The 23,263-nt window shown below is 59.5% G+C and overlaps 2 protein-coding genes across 10 annotated transcripts in view; one reads left to right on the forward strand and one right to left on the reverse strand.

Annotated features, from left to right (window-relative positions):
- The first annotated feature begins 280 nt into the window (after positions 1-280).
- LOC120239246 (calcium homeostasis endoplasmic reticulum protein) lies at positions 281-18,799 on the forward strand. 4 transcript variants are annotated; one of them, XM_039243433.1, is made up of 17 exons: positions 281-367; positions 677-850; positions 4,060-4,244; positions 5,397-5,534; positions 5,870-6,021; positions 7,626-7,770; positions 7,866-7,955; positions 9,523-9,781; positions 10,564-10,739; positions 12,442-12,877; positions 13,945-14,183; positions 15,196-15,329; positions 15,863-15,949; positions 16,153-16,296; positions 16,382-16,498; positions 16,976-17,070; positions 17,340-18,799. In XM_039243433.1, exons 1-17 carry the CDS (start codon positions 343-345, stop codon positions 17,531-17,533), a joined length of 2,790 nt encoding a protein of 929 aa, XP_039099364.1. In that variant the 5' UTR covers positions 281-342; the 3' UTR covers positions 17,534-18,799. The 4 variants fall into 4 exon arrangements, with proteins under 4 accessions (XP_039099364.1, XP_039099366.1, XP_039099365.1 ...); XM_039243435.1 differs by having other exon boundaries at positions 17,027-17,070; XM_039243434.1 differs by having other exon boundaries at positions 7,659-7,770.
- Positions 5,389-23,263, reverse strand: part of CUNH19orf44 (chromosome unknown C19orf44 homolog) — a 32,927-nt gene continuing 15,052 nt past the window's right edge. Inside the window, exons 7-11 of one of the 6 annotated variants that reach the window (XR_005530386.1) lie at positions 22,814-22,909; positions 20,860-21,026; positions 19,326-19,406; positions 7,119-7,377; positions 5,389-5,450 (exon numbers count right to left, since the gene is read on the reverse strand). Coding sequence is in view for 2 of the 6 variants with exons in the window: in XM_039243439.1 (XP_039099370.1) it covers positions 19,335-19,406; positions 20,860-21,026; positions 22,814-22,909 (335 nt within the window). In the remaining 4 variants the exon portion in view is untranslated. Of the gene's footprint in view, positions 5,451-7,118; positions 7,378-10,672; positions 11,074-13,153; positions 13,234-14,359; positions 14,581-19,058; positions 19,407-20,859; positions 21,027-22,813; positions 22,910-23,263 lie in introns of those variants that run through there. The other 5 variants (XR_005530385.1, XR_005530383.1, XR_005530384.1 and 2 more) reach the window with 5 other exon arrangements.

Here is a 23,263-nt window from a genome sequence, read left to right on the forward strand (position 1 = left end):
CGGCGGCTTGGGAGGACGCCGCGACGGCGGCTAACGGTAGTTCGCGCCTTTCCACACGTTCCGGGGCGGAGCGCGACAGCGACGCACTCCGCGCAGGCGCGGGAAGGCCCCTGCGCGTGCGCTTCACTAGCCCCTCCCGCGCGACCGGCCTGGCACCGCTTCTTCCCGCCCGCCTTCTGCCCTCACTTCCGCGGTTTCCTGGCGACGGCCGTAAGTGGAGGGCGGAAGCAGCCCGCGAGGCCAGCCGTAAACGGCTCCCTCGCGCCACTTCCGGCCGGCTTCCGCAGACGGGGCTGGTGGGCGATCGTGAGGCGCCGGAGGACGTTCCTTGCGGCCGGAGCCATGGAAATGCCCCTGCCGCCCGACGGTGAGCCCCAGCCTGGGCTCGGGGACCGTTTCTCTCTCCCCGGAATCCTTTCTTGGCCCGCCCCGTCTTCCGGGGTTTCCGGGCCTAGCAGGGGGCGGGGCTCGGCCTCCCGGGTTCGCCTGCGGCCTCTCCCGCGGGTCCCCGCATCCCCGGCGCGCGTGTGGCCCCTATCGGGACCCGTACAAGGGCGGCCTCTCCCGGGCCCAGCCCCAGGGACCCCAGCCTGGCGGACGGGGGCTGGGACGCCAGGGCCCCCGGATTTGGGCGGTCCTCGCTGACGCTCCGCGTGGCCTTTTCTCCGTCCTCCAGACCAGGAGCTTCGAAATGTCATCGACAAGCTGGCCCAGTTCGTGGCTCGCAATGGGCCTGAGTTCGAGAAGATGACGATGGAGAAGCAGAAGGACAACCCGAAATTTTCGTTTTTGTTCGGAGGCGAGTTCTACAGTTACTACAAGTGCAAGTTGGCTCTGGAGCAGCAGCAGCGTGAGTTCTCTCCAGCCCTCAGGCCCCCCCTGCCGAGCGATTCCTTTCTCCGACTCCAGTTGGTGCTCTGCCACAAACCGCCTTCTTTGGGGCGGCATGCTCAGTCTCTGAAAATGGGGCAGCTCAGTCTTCATGATCCCTTGCGCTGTTCCGAGGGCCCTGCCCCGAGCGGCTGCTGGGTCTGAGTGGAATAGAGAACGAGGTTATCGATCCTCTTCCTGGGCTCCGGATCAGGGATTTCTGTATTGTTTTGCAGACGTGATGACTTAGATCAGCAGAAGTAGAGTGGCTGCTTCAGTGTTTTCCAGAGTGGAAGTGATAGAGGCTGGACCGGGACCCTCCTTGCAGGTGCCCAGCACCCTTTGCAGGGCTCTCGGGTCTAGCAAGGTTTTTGTGCATTTCAGGTGTTGGCAGTCTAGATCAAAAAGACTTGTTCTTTGGGTTTCAGTTCTTGGCTGATAATTGTCGTTCATCCATGTTCACAGAGTTGAGTATCAGGCTTCCAGCCCTGCCCTCACAGAGTTTAAGATGGGTTTAGAATGGCCTTTGAGTAAATAGCCAGTCACCAGGTGGTAAGAGCCCTGAGGGCAGAGCCCACGTGTGTCTTGTTGAGTATCACATTTCAAGCTTCTAGATAGCATTAAATGAATACATAGGGGGTTGCCAAGTGGTAGGCAGTGAAAGGTGGGCACTTCCTAGACTACAAGGTCCTTGAGGCCAACCAGACCTTGTTTGGGTCATCGTTGTGCTGTATAGCACACGGCACTTAGTAGGTGTTCAGGGAAAAGTTTGTAAGAAACAGCAAGGTGATGTGCCGTGGCTTGAATGAACACCGTGTGTTTAGAGAGCCCTAAGAGAAGCTGTGAGACGCCCAGCATGGCCGGAGCATAGAACGTGTGTGGAGAAGGGAAGGGTTTGAGTTGGAGTGGTAAATCCCAGGGGAAAGTTGGGGTTTTTCTCGCTCGGTCCAGGGGTTCATTTGGTGCCAGTTAGGAGTGAGGCTTGACGTGCAGGTGGGGGTTTGCCTGCAATTGTAGGCAAATTGTGTGCGTGTAAGCATTCTGGAGCAGCCATTCATTAGCCCCAGCACGTCCCCTTGAAAACAGCTGCTGTAGGCGGTAGGAAAGCCACAAGAGAATTCGAAAGAAGGGAGAGGTGGGCCAGGTTTGTGGGGCCAGTGTAGAGGACAGGCTCGGGGAGCATGAGTGGAGGCTGGGACCAGGGAGGTCTGTACGTGAAGGAACGGGGCGTTTGATGGTAAGGTCTGAATTAGGTCAGCAGGTTGAGTCAGAGGGCGTGGGCATGGGGGCAAGTAGGGTCAAGGGGTGGATCCATGAACGAGGGCACCGGTTGGATATTTATGGGGGTGGCATAACCAGGCAGAGGAGGACAGTGCTTTGGCTCAAGTGACTGAGGTGAGGTGCAATTTTCCCTGCAAGGGGGGCCCACTCCCTCCCTGGAGGCTCGGAAATCAGGGGCTGCTTGGGACTTGGCATCATAATGGGGGGAAGGATGGGGTGCTTCTAACAGGGGACGGTGGCTCAGGAGAGGCGTTCTGCTGGTAACGGCGTCTCTGCTGTCTCTAATGTCAGAGTTAGCCAGATGGAAATGGAGGAGAGAAGCGTTCAGGCAAAGGAAAGAGCTCTAGGTGGGGTTGGGAGTGGAGGGGGCAACAGCTCGGTGGCTGAAGCCCAGGGAAGGAGGGATTGTTGGAGTGGACAGAGGCAGGGGTGCAGATGACGGAGGGCTGGCTTGCTGGGGACTTAGGAATTCTGGAAGCTTTCGGGGAGGTCTTGGAGGATTTTAGGACTGGGTTCTAGAGCAGGTTTAGTCACTGTGTAGCTGGCCCTTCACTCCAGTAGTTTGAGAAGAGTGGGCCCCCAAGACTGTTCTAGAATGGCGCTTCACAAACCCTGATGAAAAACTAGATTTTATTTTTCATTTTGTAAAACGTCCAACCTGTTGTGGAAAGTATATTTTTGCAAGATACAGTTAAAAAAAAAAAAGAACTGCGAAACATCAAGCTGCTAATAAGGTGCCAGAAAGATCCCTTGCCATTTGTGTATTTGGTCTGGGTTTCGCCAAGGGCTGGCACTCGGACCACACTGTCACCAGCAGAACTCTGGCTGTGGTATCGAGGAGAGGTGCAGGGGGCAGCACTGGACTCCGGAGACCAGTTCCAAGGGTGATGTAGGTGACGATGGCAGGGACACAGATCGGAGTGTGATGCGGGAGGCTCTGACCTGACTCCACGGTGTGGCTTGTTAGTGTGAGGCGCACGGGAGAGGGAAGTGCCTGGGCGTCGGCGTAACTGTGCCAGCCACGGAGACGGGGAAGGGCCCTGGGGAGGTGGAGCGCGTGGCGAGAGGACGCGCGTGCCTGTGTGAGGTGCCTGGGGAAGGCCAGTGGGCTGCCGGGGCTGTAATTGGATCCGGGGCGCCAGGAGTACAGAATGGAGACGACAGGTAGGAGCCATGGCAAACCTAACTGCAGCCTCAAGTTACCATGTCACATTCCCCTGCGGGCTCGCCCAGAGAAGAGGGTGGAACTGGGCCTCCCAGCCTCCCAGGGTCGGGCAGAGGAAGACGAAGGGGCCCTGGGGGCAGCCATACAGGCCGAGTGAGACTAGGACCGAAGACGCGGCCGCCGGCCTGAAGCAGGATGTCCACGGGGGCTGGGGGCTGGGGGCTGGTGGGAGGGAGGTGCAGAGCCGGACTGCCATGGGGTGAGAGAAACGGAGGCGAAGAACTGAAGATGAGTCTCAGCTGTAAAGTTGTTGAGAGGGGGCTGAGACAAAGGGAGTTTTTAGAGGTAGAAACTGCTGAGGAGGCTGGGGAAGGAGAGACTGCCTTGGGCTGGGGCTGTTTGTGGTCTGGGTTCAACACGGGCTCGGACCTGGGTGAGGGGTGGAGAGGGATGGGCTCCATCTCAGCTGGAAGACCAGTGGGCAAGGCCAGATGGCAGGCTGGAGGAGGGCAAGGTGACGTCGCACAGAAGAGTCCAGGACTAGGCTGGGGGAGTTGAGGGCAGGGCAGGAGGGGCCGGGCTGGCCCTGGGTGAGGGGCTGGGGAGGGGGGGGGTCCTCTTCTGGACGGCTCCAATAGGGAGGGGAAGTCTCTGCGGCTTGGAGCTGCCCAGGAGGCAGCCGAGGGGACACTTGGGCCCTGGCCACCTCCTCACGGGGGCCACCTCTCCTCCTCTCCCGCCAGTCATCTGCAAGCAGCAGGCCCCGGAGCTCGAGCCAGCCACGCCCCTGCCGCCCCTGCCGCAGCCCCCGCTGGCCCCTGCTGCGCCCATCGCGCCAGCGCAGGGAGCCCCCTCCATGGACGAGCTCATCCAGCAGAGCCAGTGGAATCTGCAGCAGCAGGAGCAGCACCTGTTAGCTCTCAGACAGGTACAGGGCCTGCGCTTCGGCTGCCCTCTCCCTCCCACCCCTGCGGGCCCTGAGAAGGGGGGGGTTCCTGTGTAGGCCTGGGGCCCTCCCTGCTGCCCCTCTTGGTCCCAAGGTGGGTACCCGGAGCTCAACTTGGGCCTCAGTGTTCGCATCTGTATGCCGGGACTAAGAACGGTTATCAGAGGAACCCATCGCCGGACGTCAGCTCTGAGGACAGGGCCGCCACCCCTTGGGGAGTGTTTAGCCGGACCCCTGACACGGAACACAGCTCTTCTTGTTCAGTGACGTCATCCCGCAAACTCTTTGACACAGGGACACCCTTTGCGACGGTGGGATGGGTGTTCACAAGTGCGGCCGCAGGCTAGAAGGCCAGGTGGTCTCTGGTGCCACTGGCCCCAGCTCCTGCTAGCTCGGCCACCTCGGGCTGTTACGGGGAAGGACCCTTTTGTCCTGGTTTGAGTTTTTGGCCAAGTATAGCAGGACGAATTGCCAGAAAAGCAGATGAATAAAAAGGAAGTCACCAGAAATGGCAGCTCCATTTTTACGACTAGATGTTAAATTACCATCATTTTGCTGGAAACAAAACCTTCCAGGACGCTTCCGCCCTCAGTTCCCATGCAGGGCTCGTCCCGGACTGCGTGGCCCGGCTCGGCCCGGCTCGGCCCGGCTCGGCCCGCCCCGAGCTGACCGCCCCGAGCTGACTGCCCCGCCCACCGCAGCATGGGCCTCGGCCACCTCTCAGCCTGCGACTCTAGCATGCGAGACCCCGCGCCACAGTTTAGCTCCCGTTTCCCTGACTGCTAGCGTGGTTGCTCTCTCTCCCCCCAACCACTGACTGGGTCTCTCTCTACTGTTCGTCCCCACTTGTCGCTCAGTTTTCATTCTGTTTTTGTCGAACTGAGTTGCTGGCCTCTGGGTGTTCGTGTTTGCATCCATGACGTCGGGGGCAGACGTCGCTCTTGCTGTGTCTGGTCTTGCTCTGTCTTCTGCCTGCCGCAGTCCTGCTGTGTCTAGGACTGTCCCAGATGCGTGTCTCGGGGTTCAGGTGTGAGGGACGGGACCCCCTGATGCTGGGGGCAGGGCCGTGATGGCCCGGCTCAGCCTGAGCCGAGGTCCCCCCTCGCTCCACCTCCATCCTGCTTGGCCTCCCAGGAGCAGGTGACAGCAGCTGTGGCCCACGCGGTGGAGCAGCAGATGCAGAAGCTCCTGGAGGAGACCCAGTTGGACATGAATGAGTTTGACAACCTGCTGCAACCCATCATCGACACGTGTACCAAAGATGCCATCTCGGTGAGTGCGGGTGGGGGCTGGGGGCGTGCTTCCGGAATCCAGTGCTCCTAATGAGGCAGGGACCCCCTGCAGCCTGCGTAGGGTGGGAGTGCTCGGGCCAGGGGGTGGGGGGTCTGCCCCTTCCGTCCTCTCCTGAGCGCCATGGGCAGCTGTGCTGCTCCCCCGGAGAGGGCGCCAGAAGGCAGGCAGAAGCCGGGTGTGCAGCCGAGTGCTTGGACCCCACACCCGCGGGGCCTGCCCTCACCTCACTGGGCACCTGCACACTGGCCTGGCGGGGGAGGGGGGACGCGGGGGTCGGGGGCGATCCCTGCTCACCATCGGCCTGGCTGTTGCAGGCTGGGAAGAACTGGATGTTCAGCAACGCCAAGTCCCCCCCTCACTGTGAGCTGATGGCGGGCCACCTCCGGAACCGCATCACAGCTGATGGGGCACATTTCGAGTTGCGGCTGCACCTCATCTACCTGATCAACGATGTGCTGCACCACTGGTGAGGGCCCCGCCTTGCCCCCCCCCACCCCCCACCTCCGGCCCTCTACTGTGCTGCCGTTCTGCACTCAGTAGCTGGGCCCGGCCCAGGACCATGGGGGTCACTTGTCCAAAGACCCCAGAGGAGGGTTGGTCTGAGCCATGAGCCATCCATCAGGAGGACACCCCACCCCCCCCTACATCTTGGCCCCTTCCCTGGACCCTTCACTTCACCCGGGCCACCATCCCCTGACTCCTTACTCTCCTCGGGCAGCTTCGGGGTGTCTCTCGGCGTCTGTCTGTGTCAGCTGCCCACTTCTCTTCGCTGATATACACACACACACCCTCTTCCTCTCCCTCTCGCCTGACTCTGCGCTGCTGCAGGTCCCTCCCGTGGGGTCCTCTTTGCTGCCCTCCGTCCCACCCCCACCACACACACAGCCCTCCTGAGGCCAGTCCAGTGTTTACTTCTGCACAGCCTCTCTGGTACCTTATGATAAAGGCTAACTTAAAAAAAAAATAAAACCCGCGGGCCAAAGGAGGCCCAGGGAGGAGATTGGCAAAAGAAGCACATGTTGCTGGTGAGGCTGCTGCTTAGCCGTCAAGACTGGCTGCCAAGTTTGGCTTTGAGCTTGGCCTGGCTGAAGGGGATGGCTCCCTCGAGAGCAGCAGAAACGGCCTGCCTCTCCCCCGACCCTTACCCCATCTCGCCCCATCCCGTGCCGCGAGTGTGCGGCCTGGGTCCCCACCTCTCCGCTCCCTGTTTACTGTGCCACGTAGACGGCTCTGTTACCGTTCGGCTGCTCCCTGCCTTGTCCCTCCATTATTTTTCTGCCGTTGGGAAATAGGCAGCTGCTCAGAACCTTCTCTGCTCTCCTGCTTCCACCAGCCGCTGTGCTGCCCAGGGCAGCTCTGCAGAGACGGCCCCGTTTCTGGTAGCTGTCCAGCCACGCTCCTCCTGAGCTCTGCTCTGTCCAGACGCCCAGTGCCGCTCCCCGTCCTCCCCCCTGGACTGCCCTCCCCTCCTCCCCTCCCATTCCTCTCCCCGGCGCTGCGCTCCTTGCTCTCTCGGAGCACCCTCTGGTGAGCTAGGTGCTGGGAGGGCCTTGGGCTGCTCACTTTCTGCCCTGTGTCCTCCTCCAGGAGGCAACATGTCCAATCAGACTCTGCCCCCTAACGGCCCCCACACGGCCATGCCCATTTACACACAAGCGCCCCCAGGAAGATGTGAGGACAGGCTGGCTGGCATGGCCGGCACGCTCCCTCTGCCACCTGAAACGCGGAGCTCGGGCCGAGATGTCCTTGCGCACAGGGGGTGACAGGGCTGAGTGAGGCCCCGCGGGCAGCCGGGGTTTCTGCGGGCCTTGTGTCCGTCATCCTGGGAGGAAAGGGTTATTTTACCAATCAGGAGATGTGGGTGACAGCCCCTGCCCTGAAGGCCCCCAGGCTGTTCTTTCCCTCCTCCCACTGCAGTCCATCTGTCACTTGGGCCCAGGCACCAGCATGGGTCTTATGGGGAGCCCAGCCCTCGTCCCGGCCGGGTTGGGGGCCCGTGTCCTGAGAAGGCAGAGGGTGCTGTCGCTGGAGCCGCAATGGTAACGGGCGCGTGGCCGGGTCCCGCCCCAGGGCCCTGACGCGCGGAAGGTCTCTCCCTCACAGCCAGCGCAAGCAGGCCAGGGAGCTGCTGGCCGCCCTACAGAAAGTCGTGGTGCCCATCTACTGCACCAGCTTCTTGGCCGTGGAGGAGGACAAGCAGCAGAAGATCGCCCGGGTACGTGGGGCAGCCGGGAGAGGCGGGGGGCGTGGGGGTGCGGGTGGCTCTGGATTTCCTTCTGACGCAGCCTCTCCCTCCTCCCCCACATCCAGCTCCTGCAGCTCTGGGAGAAGAATGGCTACTTTGACGACTCCATCATCCAGCAGCTCCAGAGCCCGGCCCTAGGACTCGGCCAGTACCAGGTGGGCGCCCCCTCCCCACCACGCCGCTCCCTGGGACCTGGGTGGCTCTCGCCAGGGCCCGGAGGGTATGGAGGGTATGGCGGCTGCCATCCCGGCACCGTCCCGCAAGTCGAGGGCACCGCAGCCCCCGCCTGGGTCGGGAACTGCTGACGGGGCGGTGATCTCAGAAGCTGCGCCTCTCCGGGAAGGTGGTGAGCAGTGGCAGGTGGGGTCTGAGCAGCGGCCTATGGGGACTCCTGCCCCGTCCACAGTAGCCAGGGAGCCCCACCCCCGGCGAGCCTGCCTGACTCTGTCCTGGTGCTCTCGTGACCAGGTTGCCCTGTTCAGGCCCTGCTGTTGGCTTCTTGGCCCTGGTCCTCCAGGCTTGCTTCCACACAATGGAAGCATCAAAAAGCCTTGACAGTCTTCAGCTGCCATGGCCCTGTCGTGCATAGTCAGTGCTCCCTATGCACACGTCTGCCTTTTCTCTGGGGATGGGGGTGCAGGGAGGGGGGACCAGCCAAGTCTCCTTGGTCACCCCTGCTCTGGCACCGGCATCGCTGCCCCATCCACGGTTGCTAGAAGAAAAAGCAGAGCTCTTCCCCGCTTTGGTCGGGCTGAAAGGCATCACTTCTGTGCAGAGATCTGGCGCACAGCATCTGAGTGTCAGAAGCTGTGTTGACTGTGTCCTCTTGATGGTCTCGAATGCTACCTCCCCACAGGGGAGAAGTTTTCCTGCTCAGAGAGACCGATGAAGACAGTGCATGTTGTAGTTTTAAAAACTCTTTCCCACTTTTTTTTGTTGTGAAAAAAACATACCTTGTCACACTGACGTTAACTGCTTTTTTCTTTTGAGTTGGTGATAACAGCTCATGTTCGTGGCACTGCCCTAGGCCCTTTGCATATGTTATTTCACTGAGTCCTCCCCACAATCCTTGGAGGTAGATTATGTTACTAATTTTACAGAGGAGGAGTTGAGGTTCAGGGAGACTGTGACTTGCTCAAAGCTGTGTAGCAAGTGAACATTGTGGCCCGTGATCATGGCCTAGAATTTTGTCCGTATTGTGTATGTGGGGTTGTTGTTTGGATTTTTTTTTTTTTTTTTTTTAGTTTATTTTGAGAAGGACAGAATGTGAGCAGGAGAGGGTCAGAGAGAGAGAGGGAAGTGAAAATTACAAGCTCACAGCGCAGAGCCCAACCCAGGAGACTCAGACCCACAAAACTGTAAGATCATGACCTGAGCCGAAATCAAGAGCTGGTGGCTTAACTGAGCCACCCAGGCACCCCTCAGGGTGTTTTTAACAGTCGTGCGACAGTCAAGGCCACAGCTGTTGAGGCTTGTGCCTGTTATTAGGGAATTACAAACTTAACTGCAACGAACATTTCTTGTCACCAGTTTTTGTCTAGATTTCGATGCTCTGTGCTTGTCAGGACTTATGTGATGGTCACCTGCCTGCCTACTCGGGGCTCCTGGGCCTCACTGCCCAGCGCACCATCCCAGATTCCGGGGGCTTGCCAGGGTTTGCTCTGGAAGTTCCGGAACCAGGCAGCGAGTCCTGAGTGGCAGCTGCTCTCCTCTCTCTGCCAGGCAACCCTCATCAATGAGTACTCCTCGGTGGTCCAGCCGGTGCAGCTAGCTTTTCAGCAGCAGATCCAGACCCTCAAGACGCAGCACGAGGAGTTTGTCAACAGCCTGGCCCAGCAGCAGCAGCAGCAGCAACAGCAGCAACAGCAGCCGCAGATCCAGCTGCCACAAATGGAAGCTGAAGTCAAGGCCACCCCACCGCCACCTGCCCCGCCTCCGGCCCCCACGCCCACCCCTGCCATCCCACCGACCACCCAGCCTGGTATGTGGCTCCCTCAGCACCCACCTGGGGAGGCAGCTTCAGGAAGGCAGCATTCCCCCCCCCACCGACCCCTGCCCGCCCCGAGAGAAGGGCTCTGGTTCTGTGGGCCCTAAACAGGGCCCAGTCCTAGGGCCAGATTCTAACCTGTTTCCAAATACTAGGCCCAGAGGTTTCACAGGCAAACATGACTAAATCCTTAGAATTCAGAGGATTCCTTTCCTGTACAAACTAACCCAGAGAACACAGAGCAAGGAAAGCTGCCCGTATTTTGAGAATAACTTAAATCAGATGGACAAAGACCTAGAAAGAATTATAAAGTTCACGTAGTTTCACTTCTGAATACAAACACAGAACTACTTAACGCCTGAAATCTAGCGAAGTATTTAAAACTACATCATGATGAAATAGGATTTGCCCCAGGAACGCAGAAGGATGGTTTGACACGTAAAAGTCTCATGAAGATAACAGATGAGCTGGGGAAAAAACAATCTTTCAAATAGATGCAGAAAAGATATTTAATAAAAGTCAGTAGTGAAAATTTTTGAGCAAACGAGATAGAGCAGAAGTTACTTGTTGTGAAGTTTTCAAAGGAGGGCGTGTGTCCTGTGTGAGGTCAGTTCCCCTGCTTCTCACTGCCTTCCCGAAGGCGATCACTTTCCAGTGGGGTCCCGCGGTGAAGATGTCCTGAGAGGTAAGGGTCCCGCAGTGGTCACTGATCCTCTTTTCCGGCGGCGCCTCCTGCTGACCATTGCCCTTGCTGACCACCTTCTTGCTGGTTCTAGATGACAGCAAGCCTCCCATCCAGATGCCTGGCTCCTCTGAGTACGACGCCTCGGGAGGAGTCCAGGATCCTGCCACTGCTGGCCCCCGGGGCCCTGGGCCCCACGATCAGATCCCACCTAACAAGCCCCCATGGTTTGACCAGCCTCATCCTGTGGCTCCTTGGGGCCAGCAGCAGGTATTTTCCCAGGTGGGCGTGGGTGGGCCGTGTCCTGTGTGGGTGGGTTTGGCTTTTCGTGGCTTGCTGGGGCAACCGGAGGTTCTGCAGCGGGGCCCTGGGCAGGGCATGTGGGGGAGAGAGACCAGCCCTGTATTCCTGGGGGGCAGGGGCAGAACAAGGCAAGTCAGGTGTTCACACCCATCCCGATGCTGACCGTCCGGGCTCCTTGGGGACATCGGTCCCCATGTTGGGTGAGGGCTGGGGAACCTCAGAGGGTGAAGTACAGCCAGGTGAATGGTTTCTGCCCCGTCTGTAACTGGCTCAGCTAGCACAGTGCCAACACTCTGTCGCCCTGAAAAGAACACAGTGCTTGCTTAAGAAACAGGAAGGTCAGAAATGTAAAGCTGTGGTGCTTTCTGGGGCAGAGATGCTGGTCTCTCCTCTGCTTCCCTGGGGTCAAAAATTTCTAGGCCAGGGTCATTTCATCCAGCTTTGTGTGACTGGGGAACACTGGAAAAGATCCACTTGCTCTCTGGTCACTGGATCTGATTAGACAGAGCTTTTAGGCATAGCCCCGGGCCATTCCTGGGTGTCCACTTCCCCCTGACGGGGCCTAGTGGTTGCAGCCCTGCCAGGGGACTCTCTGGAGGGGGTGGGAGACAACTCTGGACTGACAAGGGGGGGGGCTGTGGCTTTGCATCCCTACCCCCCCACCCCAGCGTCATGATAAGAGGTTTGATTTCACAAAAGATTGGGCATTTCCACAAAGACAACTTGCACCTCTTGAGTGCCGGCTGTGAGCCATGTGGTTTTGGGGCATTTTACGGTTGCCCTCTACTGAGGGAACAGTTCCGTCCCCGTTTTGTAGGTGTGGAAAACAGAAGCCCTCAGTGTCTCCAGGCTCCGCCTTCTCTCTGGGGACTGGCGGGATGGGTCGTGACAAGGGGCCCCTCACTGAGGGGCTGCCCCGAGGCAGAGGTACACTTGGCCTGGCCTGACCTGCCCACATGGTGTCTTACACAGTTTGAAGTAATTTCCATGTTTAAAGTCTGACTCTCTAACTTCTCGAAAGACTTGAGTGTGGTGCGGCCTCAGCCCACCTCTGTGCTGGTGGTTAGCGGAGCGAACCAGCTGTGACCCTGGAGATGGCCCTCTGGTCGACCTTCTGGGCACCTTCCCCACTGGCCTTGAGTTTGGGGTCAGAATCCCAGTTCTCAGCCTCACAGCAGCAGTTGCGTGAAATCCTGAGCTTACGTTCTCTCCCTGCAGGACATTCCCTGCTACGGGCCCCTGGGAGCCCCTGAGACTGGATTGAGTTCATATGGGAGAGGGCCTGGAAAACCTTGCAGGACAGAGGGGAAGTGACAGGGAAGGGAATGTCATCAGGGCAGGTGTCCGCAGCCATGGGTCCCCGGGCCCAGCTGCTCTGCAAGCCATGGGAGAGGCATGTGTGCGCCGGCCGCCCAGGGCCAGGGGGGGACGGGAGTGCCTCGGCCGGCCTCTGTGTCTGGCTGCTGTGAGGCACCAGGGCCCTCCAGCTGAGACGCGGGTGTGGCAATGCGGGTGTGAGCCCAGGGGTGCGCCCCGGGGGCACAGTGTACGCCATGTGGCCCCTGGGTCGGGACCGGCCGCCTCCACGGGCCAGGCCACTGCTGCAGAGGGGAGGCCAGTGCCGGCCCGGCCTTGGGGGGGGGGCTCACGTCCACCCTTTGCCTTGCAGCCTCCCGAGCAGCCCCCCTACCCGCACCACCAGGGCGGGCCGCCCCACTGCCCACCCTGGAACAACAGCCACGAGGGCATGTGGGGCGAGCAGCGTGGGGATCCCGGCTGGAACGGCCAGCGGGACGCGCCCTGGAGCAGCCAGCCCGACCCCAACTGGAACAGCCAGTTCGAGGGCCCCTGGAACAGCCAGCACGAGCAGCCTCCATGGGGCGGAGGCCAGCGCGAGCCGCCCTTCCGCATGCAGCGGCCACCGCACTTCCGGGGGCCCTTCCCACCCCACCAGCAGCACCCACAGTTCAACCAGCCGCCGCACCCCCACAACTTCAACCGCTTCCCGCCTCGCTTCATGCAGGACGACTTCCCCCCGCGGCACCCTTTTGAGCGGCCGCCCTACCCCCACCGCTTCGACTACCCCCAGGGGGACTTCCCCGCTGGTGAGTGCGAAGGTGCCCCCCGTGGGGATGGTCCTCTGTCCCGAACACGCCCTCCCTCTCCTGCCCCTCGTTCCCATTCCTTGCTCGGAGGAGGTGCCTGACGGATCCCTCTCCAGAGCAGGTGCTGCTCAGGGTCATTGCCATGGGACCTGGCATGTCCCCTGAGCCCTGGTGACAAGCAGGGGCTCACAGGATGGTGTGGAAGCCCAGGCCGGGCCCCTGGGACAGTGGGGAGACGAGCAGAGGCTGGCGGCTCCGGTGGAGGCACGTGCCACTGCGCAGGCTGGCTGTCAGGGTGTGAAGTCCTGTCCTCGCTTCTCACATGGTCTGGGCGGAGGGCGCTGCGTCTGTCCGTCCTACACGGGGGACACGTGAGGGAGGACGGGCTGTGGAAGGAGAGCAGCTCCCAGGCCCCACAGTGGACGGGGGGAGGGGGGGGTGTCCCTTCGGGGCTACTTGCCTGGCTGTTTTCATCAGCTTTTCTAGTTTGTTGCTCCTTTTTTTTTTTAAAAAAGAATCTCTAGCTTAGTTGACTTTTTAAAAAACTTCTCTGTCGTTCCTTCTATGTTTATTTTAAAACTCATTCTTGACCGTAAATGCAGTTGACCCCACAACATTCACTGCCACATTCACTGTACGGGTTTCCACGGGCCGTTGTCACACAGCGCAGGGTGGCCTGGCCCCTGCTCCAGGGGCTGAGAGAGCAGGGGGTCTTCTCCCCATCTCCAAATACAGTCACGGCCTGGGGACGGGAGCTCGGTTCTGCCCATAATGCTATTCTTAAGGTTTTGTGATTTCCCTTCGTTCTTTTGCTTTGAGCCCCCGGGGGGGGGGATGTGGGTGCAGGACCAGCCCCCCCGGACCCGGTTCTTCCCCACCTGGCTGAAGCACCCCAGCTAGCCAGAAGGTGCTTGGCAGGGCTGCCCACAAGCAGACATCAGCATCTCTGCTCCTCACTGGTCCTCCTCCCGCGGGAGATCTCATAGATCATATACATCTTGATTGTGCCGTCAGCACCACCCAGCTTGCAACCCCTGGCGGGCCTGAGATGAGTTTCTGTCTTGCAGAGATGGGGCCCCCTCACCACCACCCTGGCCATCGCATGCCTCATCCCGGGATCAACGAGCACCCACCCTGGGGTGGGCCCCAGCACCCTGACTTCGGCCCTCCTCCCCATGGCTTCAACGGGCAGCCCCCCCACATGCGGCGACAGGGCCCTCCCCACATCAACCACGATGACCCTAGCCTGGTCCCCAACGTGCCCTACTTCGATCTGCCTGCTGGGCTGATGGCCCCCCTCGTGAAGGTAAGGTCACCTTGGTGATGAGCACCTGTTCGTGCTGGCGCCTCTGTGTCCACATGAGAAGTACGGCACCCGCTTCCCTGCAGGCTACAAAACTGGCTGCAGGTTCCCTTCCCTCTGGGTCTACACCCAGCCAACCTTAGTGGTCAGTGGGAATGTGTCCAAACCACTGTCTCTACCTTGACTTGAATTCCTGGGGCAGAAACGAGCAAGGCCACGCCCTCCTTGCCTGATCCACGTTTCCCTCCCGGCGCCCCAAGTTCGGTGGCCACGCGCAGCGGGCTGGGCCGGGCTGGGGTTGAGGTGCGGTCCTCTTGATCCTGGCCCTGGGAAGCCACTTTGTCCAGCGGCTGACGGCAGGTGGATTTCTCAGAAAGGTGATGTGGTCTCTGAGCTGGGCCTGCGGAAATACAGGGAGGGGCAGCGCTGGGGGTGGGGAGCAAGGTTGGGTCACAAGCCAGCTCGAGAGACGTGCTGAGAGAGGAGCCGCTTCCCATCTAAGCGGAGGCGCCATCAGCCTGGCAGGCGAGAAGGGTTGCTCCGGGGCAGCAAGGGGGCGACCAGCTGAGCTGGTTTCTGGCCAGGGGGTTCCCTGGCTTGGGCTGAGGCTGCTCTGGCCCGGAAGGGGGCCTGGGTAGGAGGCGGGGGCACGGGGCAGAAATACAGCCGTGTATGGGATCTGCACCGTGTCTGTGAACGAATCAAGGGGTCTTTCCGGCATCTCACGCTGGAGATTGGATCTCACGTGTTTTCTGGAGGGAGAACCCTGGCCTTTATTTGTTCCAAAAAAGTCCTCAACTGCCTCCTTTAAGGGATCAGATCCTTGGTGTGGCTGCAGCCCTACTGGGATTTCCCAAGAAGGGCAGGACGAGGGACGCCCGTGCCCTGGGTAACCCACACACCAGACCAGGCCCTTGTGCCCCCCACCCCACTCCCCGGTGCCCACAGCACCCTGGGCGGGCCGGAGGGGGGTGCTCCGGCAGGGCATGCGTGACACCCGTGTTCTTTGCTGCAGCTGGAAGACCATGAGTACAAGCCTTTGGACCCAAAAGACATCCGCCTCCCACCCCCCATGCCGCCCAGCGAGAGGCTGCTGGCCGCCGTGGAGGCCTTTTACAGCCCTCCGTCCCACGACAGGCCCAGGAACAGGTACAGGGCTCGGGGAGACCAGCGGTGCAGCTGGAGACGGGAGGGAGGCCCTCTGTCCCCTCTCCTGGCCTGACTCCCCCGACTTTATTTCACGGGAAAGACTCCATGCCTTCTTCCCAGGGTGGTGTGAGGCCCAGGTGAGGAAAGTGGCGGCCGGAACGACACTAGGCCTAGGGGCGCCTGGGTGGCTCGGTCGTTTGGGCGCCCGACTCTTGATTTCAGCTCAGTTCACAGACTCCCGGGTCGTGACCTGCCTTGTGCAGGCCTGTCCATCCAGGAGCCAGAGCTCCTCGTCCCCCATTAAGAAGATCGCGGGCCCTGAGAGCTATCTTGGGAAACACTGATGTGGAAAAGGCATGGGAGCGGGGCGTGCGGCCTGGCCTCTCAGCCCGCTCCCCCGTGCGAAGAAGGGCGGCCCCTGCCCACCCCGGCTGAGCGAGGGAGGGGAGGGCCGCACCCCGGACGCGAGCATTCCCCAGCTGGGTGCGGGAGGGAGGTGTGTGGAGTCACGCAGGGTCGCCCGTGTCTTACAGCGAAGGCTGGGAACAGAATGGCCTCTATGAGTTCTTCCGAGCAAAAATGCGGGCGCGGCGGAGGAAGGGCCAGGAGAAGCGGAACAGGTGAGCGCACTGGGGCCCACCCGCCGGGGCCCTGCTGTGCCGGCCAGACACGCCATCGTGTCATACCCCGGGCCGGCCTGTCTCCCCCGGTCAGGGGCAGGGGGAGGGCAGTCCGGCCCCTGCCCGGGCCTGGGGGCCTTTTCCCGCGGGGCCCGAGCACCGGCGCGTTGCCGGGGCGCCGCTCACCAGGCCTCTCCCTGCAGCGGACCCTCGCGGTCTCGGAGCAGATCCAAGAGCCGAGGGCGCTCTTCCTCGCGCTCCAACTCGCGGTCGTCCAAGTCCTCGGGCTCGTACTCCAGGTCCAGGTCGCGCTCCTGCTCCCGCTCCTACTCCCGCTCCCGCTCCAGGTAGGCAGCGTGGCGCCCGCGGACGAGGCCCCTGCGTGGCGCCCGCCGCCGCCGCCGCCGACCGCCCGCCCTGTCCTCCCCGCAGGAGCCGCAGCCGCTCCCGCTCCTCCCGGAGCCGCTCCCGCTCGCGCTCGCGCTCCCGCTCCAAGTCCTACTCGCCCGGAAGGAGACGCCGGTCGCGGTCCAGGAGCCCCACCCCGCCGTAAGATTTCTGTCTAACCTGTCCAGTGACAGCTGGTAGCGCTGGAGCCCTCTGATGCTTTGCTGTGAATGTTGAAACCTGTCGCTAGAAGATGTGCTCACGGTGGCCCGTGCTGAGCTGGCACCTCAGGGACCCCAAGTTCTAGCACGGTGACAGTGGCACCTCCTCGCCTCACCCCACGTCCTCCCCCTTCCTGTGGTAACGCTGTAAAGCCGGAGGTAGCGGCTGGGCCGTCTGACCCCCCTGGGGGCTCCACGCGGCCTGGCCTCGCTGCTCACCGCGGGCCCGGGGCCACCTTAGGGACCCCCGGCTGGCTGGCGAAGAGGACAAAGAAGAATGATAGAGCCCCAGGATGTGTGTGTGTGTCCTAACGCTGGTGAACGTTCACGTGCGCCACACGCTGTAATATTCTGAGACTTCTCATTCCAATAAATGTGTCAACTCGTTTTTAAGAAACGTAACCTGTCTTAATTTTAGTTCCTCGGCTGGTCTGGGTTCTAATTCAGCACCTCCTATTCCTGATTCAAGGCTCGGGGAAGAAAACAAAGGACATCAGATGCTGGTGAAAATGGGTAAGGTTCCTGGGAAGAACCACCACCCGCTCTGGGCCTTTGGGGCTGGGGAGCCAGAGAAGGTTCCGGCTTGCTGCCAGAACTTCTAGAAAGGGTGAGCCCGCAGGTTTTGCTAGGCGTTCTTTCTCACCACAGCAGTTACACGTTTGCAGACCACACGTGTGCATGTCATTCAGCTCTGCGCACAAAGTCCTGTTGAACTTCCCAGGTAAATGTGCCAAATTTTGGCTTTTGTGGGTTATAACCGCCCTCCCCCCTTTCTTCTTAAGGCTGGAGTGGATCTGGTGGCCTCGGCGTGAAAGAGCAAGGGATCCAGGACCCCATCAAGGGGGGGGACGTCCGGGACAAGTGGGACCAGTACAAGGGTGTGGGCGTGGCCCTGGACGACCCCTACGAGAACTACCGCAGGAACAAGAGCTACTCCTTCATCGCCCGCATGAAGGCCAGGGACGAGTGCAAGTAGGCGCTCTGCGGGCGGGAGCCCCGCCTCGGCCACCGCGTTGGCCGTCAGGACCTTCTATTGGCAATGACAAACGGTAGGGACAGCTCAGTTCTCACACCGTCTCCACCTTTGGGGAGCGACAGAAAAGGAGGCAGGCCACAGCATGCCTAGTGCCGGGCGCCACGCTCGGGAGCGCGGAGGCCCCGGGCCCCACCTGCAAACCAGCTCTAACGCAGAAGACCCGCCCGGAGGTGGCCGGGCCCACGCGGCCGGAGCTCCCTTCCCTGGGCGGTGCAGGGACGAACACCAGACCCTCCCCCCCCCCCCCCCCCCCCCCCCCGGGTGAGGATTCCTGACGCCTGAAGGCACGGACGCTTCGCACCTCCCCTCAGTCAGACCTGAGCTGCTGCTTAAACCAGCAGGAGCGTGTGGAGAGGCCCTGCGCAAGCGGCCCGGCGGCCCCGGCCGGCCCTGCCCGCCTGTACCCTGCCGTCGTGCGGGGGCCGGGGAAGCTTGAGCCGGGCGCCGGCTCAAAGCAGAAAAACAGACCCTTTTTGATTTGCAGAGTTAACAGGGGGCTCTTTTTGTTTTTACTCCAGATGTTTGGTTTTGGAGAAGGGAATGTTGCTGAGAGCATCCCAGTGAGGATCTGAAGCCTGGTTCCTCTGAGACACGCGGGCCCTTAGTTCATTTATTTTAGTTGTTCACATTGAAAGTTTTTCCCCAAACGTTAGCCATTTGCTGCACCCACAGAAACGGAGGTTCTGAGGACGCTGATCCGGGGCATCTTCGGGTCATGGAACGACACCCTCGGGGAGTCCGTACCCTTAGCGCCTCTGCTCGGGATTTTCACTTAGAGGAACCCACACCAGCGCTCTGCGGACCGTCAGCTCCGGGGTGTGGAGAGCGAGCTCCGGCCATGCCACCCCCTCCTCTGTCCTTGCCCTTGGCCGCCCCCAGCCACCACCGAGGGAGACAAGGCCAGGAGGGAGTGGCGTCTGCTGGGCGATGCTGGGGACTGGCCACGCTTGGCGTCTGTGGGCAGCTCGTGCGGTGCCGTTTATTTGTACAGAAACATTTTTGAAAAATTCTTTTCGATAAGATGCAGAGTCCTCTCCCACTTTTCAAGCTGATGTGATAAAACATTTGATTTTGTTCTAGATTTCCTGTAGCTGTGAATTGTTCAAACGTGTCTGATTCAGGATAAAATGTAAACACATGCTGTTAACAACTTCTTGTGGATTTTACTGTTTTGCCTTCAAATAAAAACTTTTTTTAAAGACTTTTTCCTCAGCGTGGTCAAGTTAGACGTGTGCTCCAGCTGAGTCGGGAGCAGGCACGCCCAGAACGCAGACTCGGTCCGAGTCGTGCAGTCAGGAGCCGTGTCCCGGTGTCTCGCGTGGCTGCGTCCAGCATGGTCACCTGGCCCTGGCTCAGCACACGGGACCTGTCGCCCCTCCCATGGGCCCCTGCTCACTGGGCAGCCAGCACAGAGGCTCCGTAGGGCTCCCAACGGTCTGGCAGCCTCCGTCAGTGGTGGCCGCAGGGCTCCCAACGGTCTGGCAGCCTCCGTCAGTGGTGGCCGCTCCACCGTGAGGCCGTTCCTGCTGGTCTGTGCGTCCTCCTGGGGGCCGGGCGCACGGGGCGGGGGGGGGGGGGGCCCAACCTCTGCTACAGAAAGCCAGAGCTGGGATTCCACGCAGCTGAGCCCTCAGCACCACCTGCCCCCACCACCATCACCTGGAGACCAACGTGTGTCACAGCCGGTGTACCGGACCAGCTTGTCGGCTCAAAGCCACGAATCCCGCCTCACCTCCGGTACTCAAAGCTCCTTCTTTACCTCCTCCAGGGCATCCTCCATGGACAGCGGGGCAGGCCTGTGGTGCCTGATGTACTGTGGGGCAGAGGACAGAGAGCTGTCACCAAGGCTGCCTCAGTCCACTGAGGCTTTGGGTGCTGAGGCAGTGCCTGTCCCCAGTGGCTCCTGGGCAGGTAGACACAAAATGGCGGCTGCCACGTGACGATGCTGTGGAAAGAAGAGGGGAGACGCACCCAGACAGCCTCTGGGCAGGGCACCTGCGAGGGATGGGCCCTGACTGGGTCTGAAAGGGAACATGGTCGCGGCTGGGGGTGGGAGCTGGCGAGTGGGGGCTACCAGGGGCGCCCCGGAGCACACAGGGCGGGGAGGAGGGCCCAGGGCAGCCCGTGAGGAGGAGCCATGGCGGGCTGTACGCAGGGGACATGGTCAGGTCCCTTCAGCCCTATCCCACCGACCAACGAGTATGACCAACTGAAGTCTGAGAACTCGGCGGGAGTACAATGGGGGAAACCGTTGAACAAACCACCTGTTTCCTTGAACAAATAAACTGCAAGGAAACATCAAAGAGATGGGGCAGGAGAAAGCTGTAAGCGGGGCTTCAAGTGGGCCACGGGGGAACGCCCACTCCCAGGCCCACCGGCTGCCAGCGGAAATCGGCAGGCAAAGGCCCTTGGGGTCTGACGCCGCTCAGAGCCGAGAACCACTGCTCTAACTGGGAGGCTAGAGAGACACCAAACAGCCTTGATGTACAGACTTTGGATTCTGAAGAAAGAAAAGCAACAAATGTTCGACGTGTGTGAGCCTAGTGGAAATCTAACCCTGGATGTCCACCGACAATAAGAGAAGTTCGTTTGGTTTTGGTATTGTAATATTGTGACCGTATTTCTCAAAAGTCCTTAGCTTTAGGAATTACACACGGAGATATCTGTGGATAAAAGGATAGAAATGAGCACGCAGAACAGTGTGGAGTATGATGCCCTCTCTATAAATACTATCGTATATAATACCTATCACGTCGTAGATTTCATAACATGTAGTATGAAATGTATCATATATTTGATATGAAATATCGTATATTTCATAATCTAGTTCATATCTTACATAGGGAAAATCGAAATACCGAGTTGGTAATAATTCTCCTTGAAATTATGGAAGGCTTTATAAATTACCTACCTCTGTAACAAGATTTTTACAAAACGAGAAAAAAAGTTTATAATCTAACAAAAGTTAAATTTGGGGAGAGCGAGAGGGGAGCGTGACATTCTTCACACTTGAGCCCACAGGACTGGGCAGATCTTGGGAAGGGTCTGCCCAGGGACAGGACCCCTCTCCCCGCAACCAAGGAGGTCACCTTTGCTCCAAGGTCACACACAGTCTGGCCAGCTGCAGCCCACACCGGGCCGCCTCTCACTGTCCCCGCCCACACCGCTCTTGCATCGGTGTCCCTGCTGCCCGGGCCGAGCCCCGTCCCCCTTCGTGTGCAAAAGCCCCTGCTCTCTCCCCCAGGAAGGGATGCGCGCTGGGTCACCTGTTTGGTTTCCTCCAGGGTGTGGTAGTGGAAGGAGTCTCGGTCCAGGGTCTGCAGGAGGGACACGTGCAGGTGCCGGGTGGCCTCCACGAATTGCCGCGTCAGGCTCAGCTGCTGCTTCAGCATGTCGTTGAGCGCCAACGCCGCCGGGCTGTAAGCTGTCAGGGCTGCACCAGCTGTGTGTCACTCCCGCCCTCCACCCGCCTGTCTCCCAAAGGGTACCCCCCCAACTCAGCAGCGCCCCCGTGCGCACGGCCAGGTAAGGATGCTTTCTGGAAGTGCGGCTACCAGAGGGACCCCAGGCCTGTCCCTGCGGGCCTGTGTGCGACCCTCAGGAGCTGCGCATGGGATGCTCAGCTCCCGGGCAGAAGCAGAAGTCAACTAAACGTGTTGACGACGGGAAGAAGTCTCATAGTGGCACCCCAAGTTCTGCAGCTACATGATGTGACTCCCGTTCACACCACTGGACTGGACGCTTACAGAGGAGGGGCGCTGGGGCTCAGACAGTTAAGCGTCCGACTCTTGGTTTCGGCTCCGGTCATGATCTCGTGGTTCATGGGTTCGAGCCCCGTGTCGGGCTCTGTGCTGACAGCTAGCTCAGAGCCTGGAGCCTGTTTCAGATTCTGTGTCTCCCTCTCTCTGACCCTCCCCTGCTCGTGCTCTGTCTCTGTCTCAAAATAAATAAACGTTAAAAAAATAAAAATGGGTAAGAGGTAAATTTTATGTATCTTTAAACACAAAGCTAAAATAATTAAAAATACAATTAAAGGGGCGCCTGGGTGGCTCAGTCAAGTGTCCAACTCTTGGTCTCAGCTCAGGTCATGATCTCATGGTTCGTAGAATCGAGCTGACAGCACAGAGCCTGCTTGGGATTCTCTCTCTGTCCCTCCCCTGCCTGTGCACGCACTCTCTCAAAAATAAATAAGTAAACTTTTAAAAATGCAATTAAAAATAAAAGCTTTAATTAAATTCAAAATACGTTGAGAAACAGCTGTGTAACTGTGAGAAATGACTTGTCAGAATACATGATAACAGAAAATCTTTTGAGGTAACAGTAAGCTAGCAGAAAGTTTTTTGAAAAGATAGAAACATTTCAATTGTTACAACCTTGTGTTTTAATATCTTCAGCTTTAAAAAAACTGAAAAGGGCAGGGACACCTGGGTAGCTCGGTCGGTTAAGCAGTCGACTTCAGCTCAGATCATGATCTCACGGTTCGTGAGTTTGAGCCCTGCGTCGGGCTCTGTGCTGCCAGCTTGGAGCCTGGAACCTGCTTCGGAGTCTGTGTCTCCTCTCTCTCTGCTCCCCCACCCCTGCTTGTGCTGTCTCTCCTGTCTCTCAAAACTGAATAACTTTTTTTTTTTTTTTTTACTGAAAAGGCAAAAAATTAACAGGTACTAGATGGACCTTTGTTTGTGTCCTTGGAGCCATCAGTGGCCCCGTGGGGACCTGATGCAGCCTGGGCTCCCTACGGCAGCTGTTGGCGGGGGTGCCTTCCCTCTGCCCCAGGCCAGACCAGGCCTCCCTAGGACCCTACAAGTCCCCCAGACTCCGAAAGAAGTCCAGGCCTGTGGCCGCCGGGCTGGCCCCCACTCTACCAGCTGAATGTCTTCCAGAGAAATACTACTATGTATTCTGGACGCAAAGGCTCAGAGGGGAGCACACAAAATAAAAGCAGCCCAGTTCGAGTGGGGGGCTTAGAGGCGTGTTACTTGGAACATTCCTGTTTTATCTGACACGTGTCCTTTGGCAAGACAGACCAAAGGTTCTCAGACACTCAGTCCATCATCAGGCATCCTAGGAACCGGGGCAGTTGCCTGTGACCATCTCACCAACAGACTCCCCAAACCCAGCACTAAAGTGGGGCACCACGCCTCCCAGGGTGGGTGTCAGTCTAAGGGACGCAGCTAAGATGCGTCCACTTCACCGCAAGGACCCGCTAAGTTAGACCGTTACCTTCTATGGAGTCCGCGCTGATAACGTGACTGGCAATGGGCACGGGGTCCACATAGGCACCTCCCAGGGCTGGCCCGATGGCCGCCACGCTGGCCCCTGTCCCAGAGACAAAGGGGGAGGGGCTGAGTGGGCAGGATTTGGAGCAACGACTTTCATCAATGGATGAAATAAGCAACACAGATCTGTACTTTCCTCTTCCAAACAGGACAGCCGCCACCTTGCCTTGTGAACCTCTTTTAAAACGTCCCCAAACCTGCCTCCACCCTTCTGGTGGCTTCTCCTGGTACAAGTCTGTTGAGCTGGCTCAAGCGGTCACCGCAGTCATGGTGGCCAGTCACTGTGGCATCGTGCCCTCCCCACCTTCTGCCCTCCATCTCTGGGGCCTCATGTGGGCTTTGGAATGTTTCCTGGGCCCTAATAAGCTGGGTGATTTAGACTGCTGTTTACCTC

This window comes from Hyaena hyaena, unplaced genomic scaffold (assembly GCF_003009895.1).
Source record: "Hyaena hyaena isolate Hyena2069 unplaced genomic scaffold, ASM300989v1 scaffold_227, whole genome shotgun sequence".
NCBI classification, from domain to species: Eukaryota; Metazoa; Chordata; class Mammalia; order Carnivora; family Hyaenidae; genus Hyaena; species Hyaena hyaena.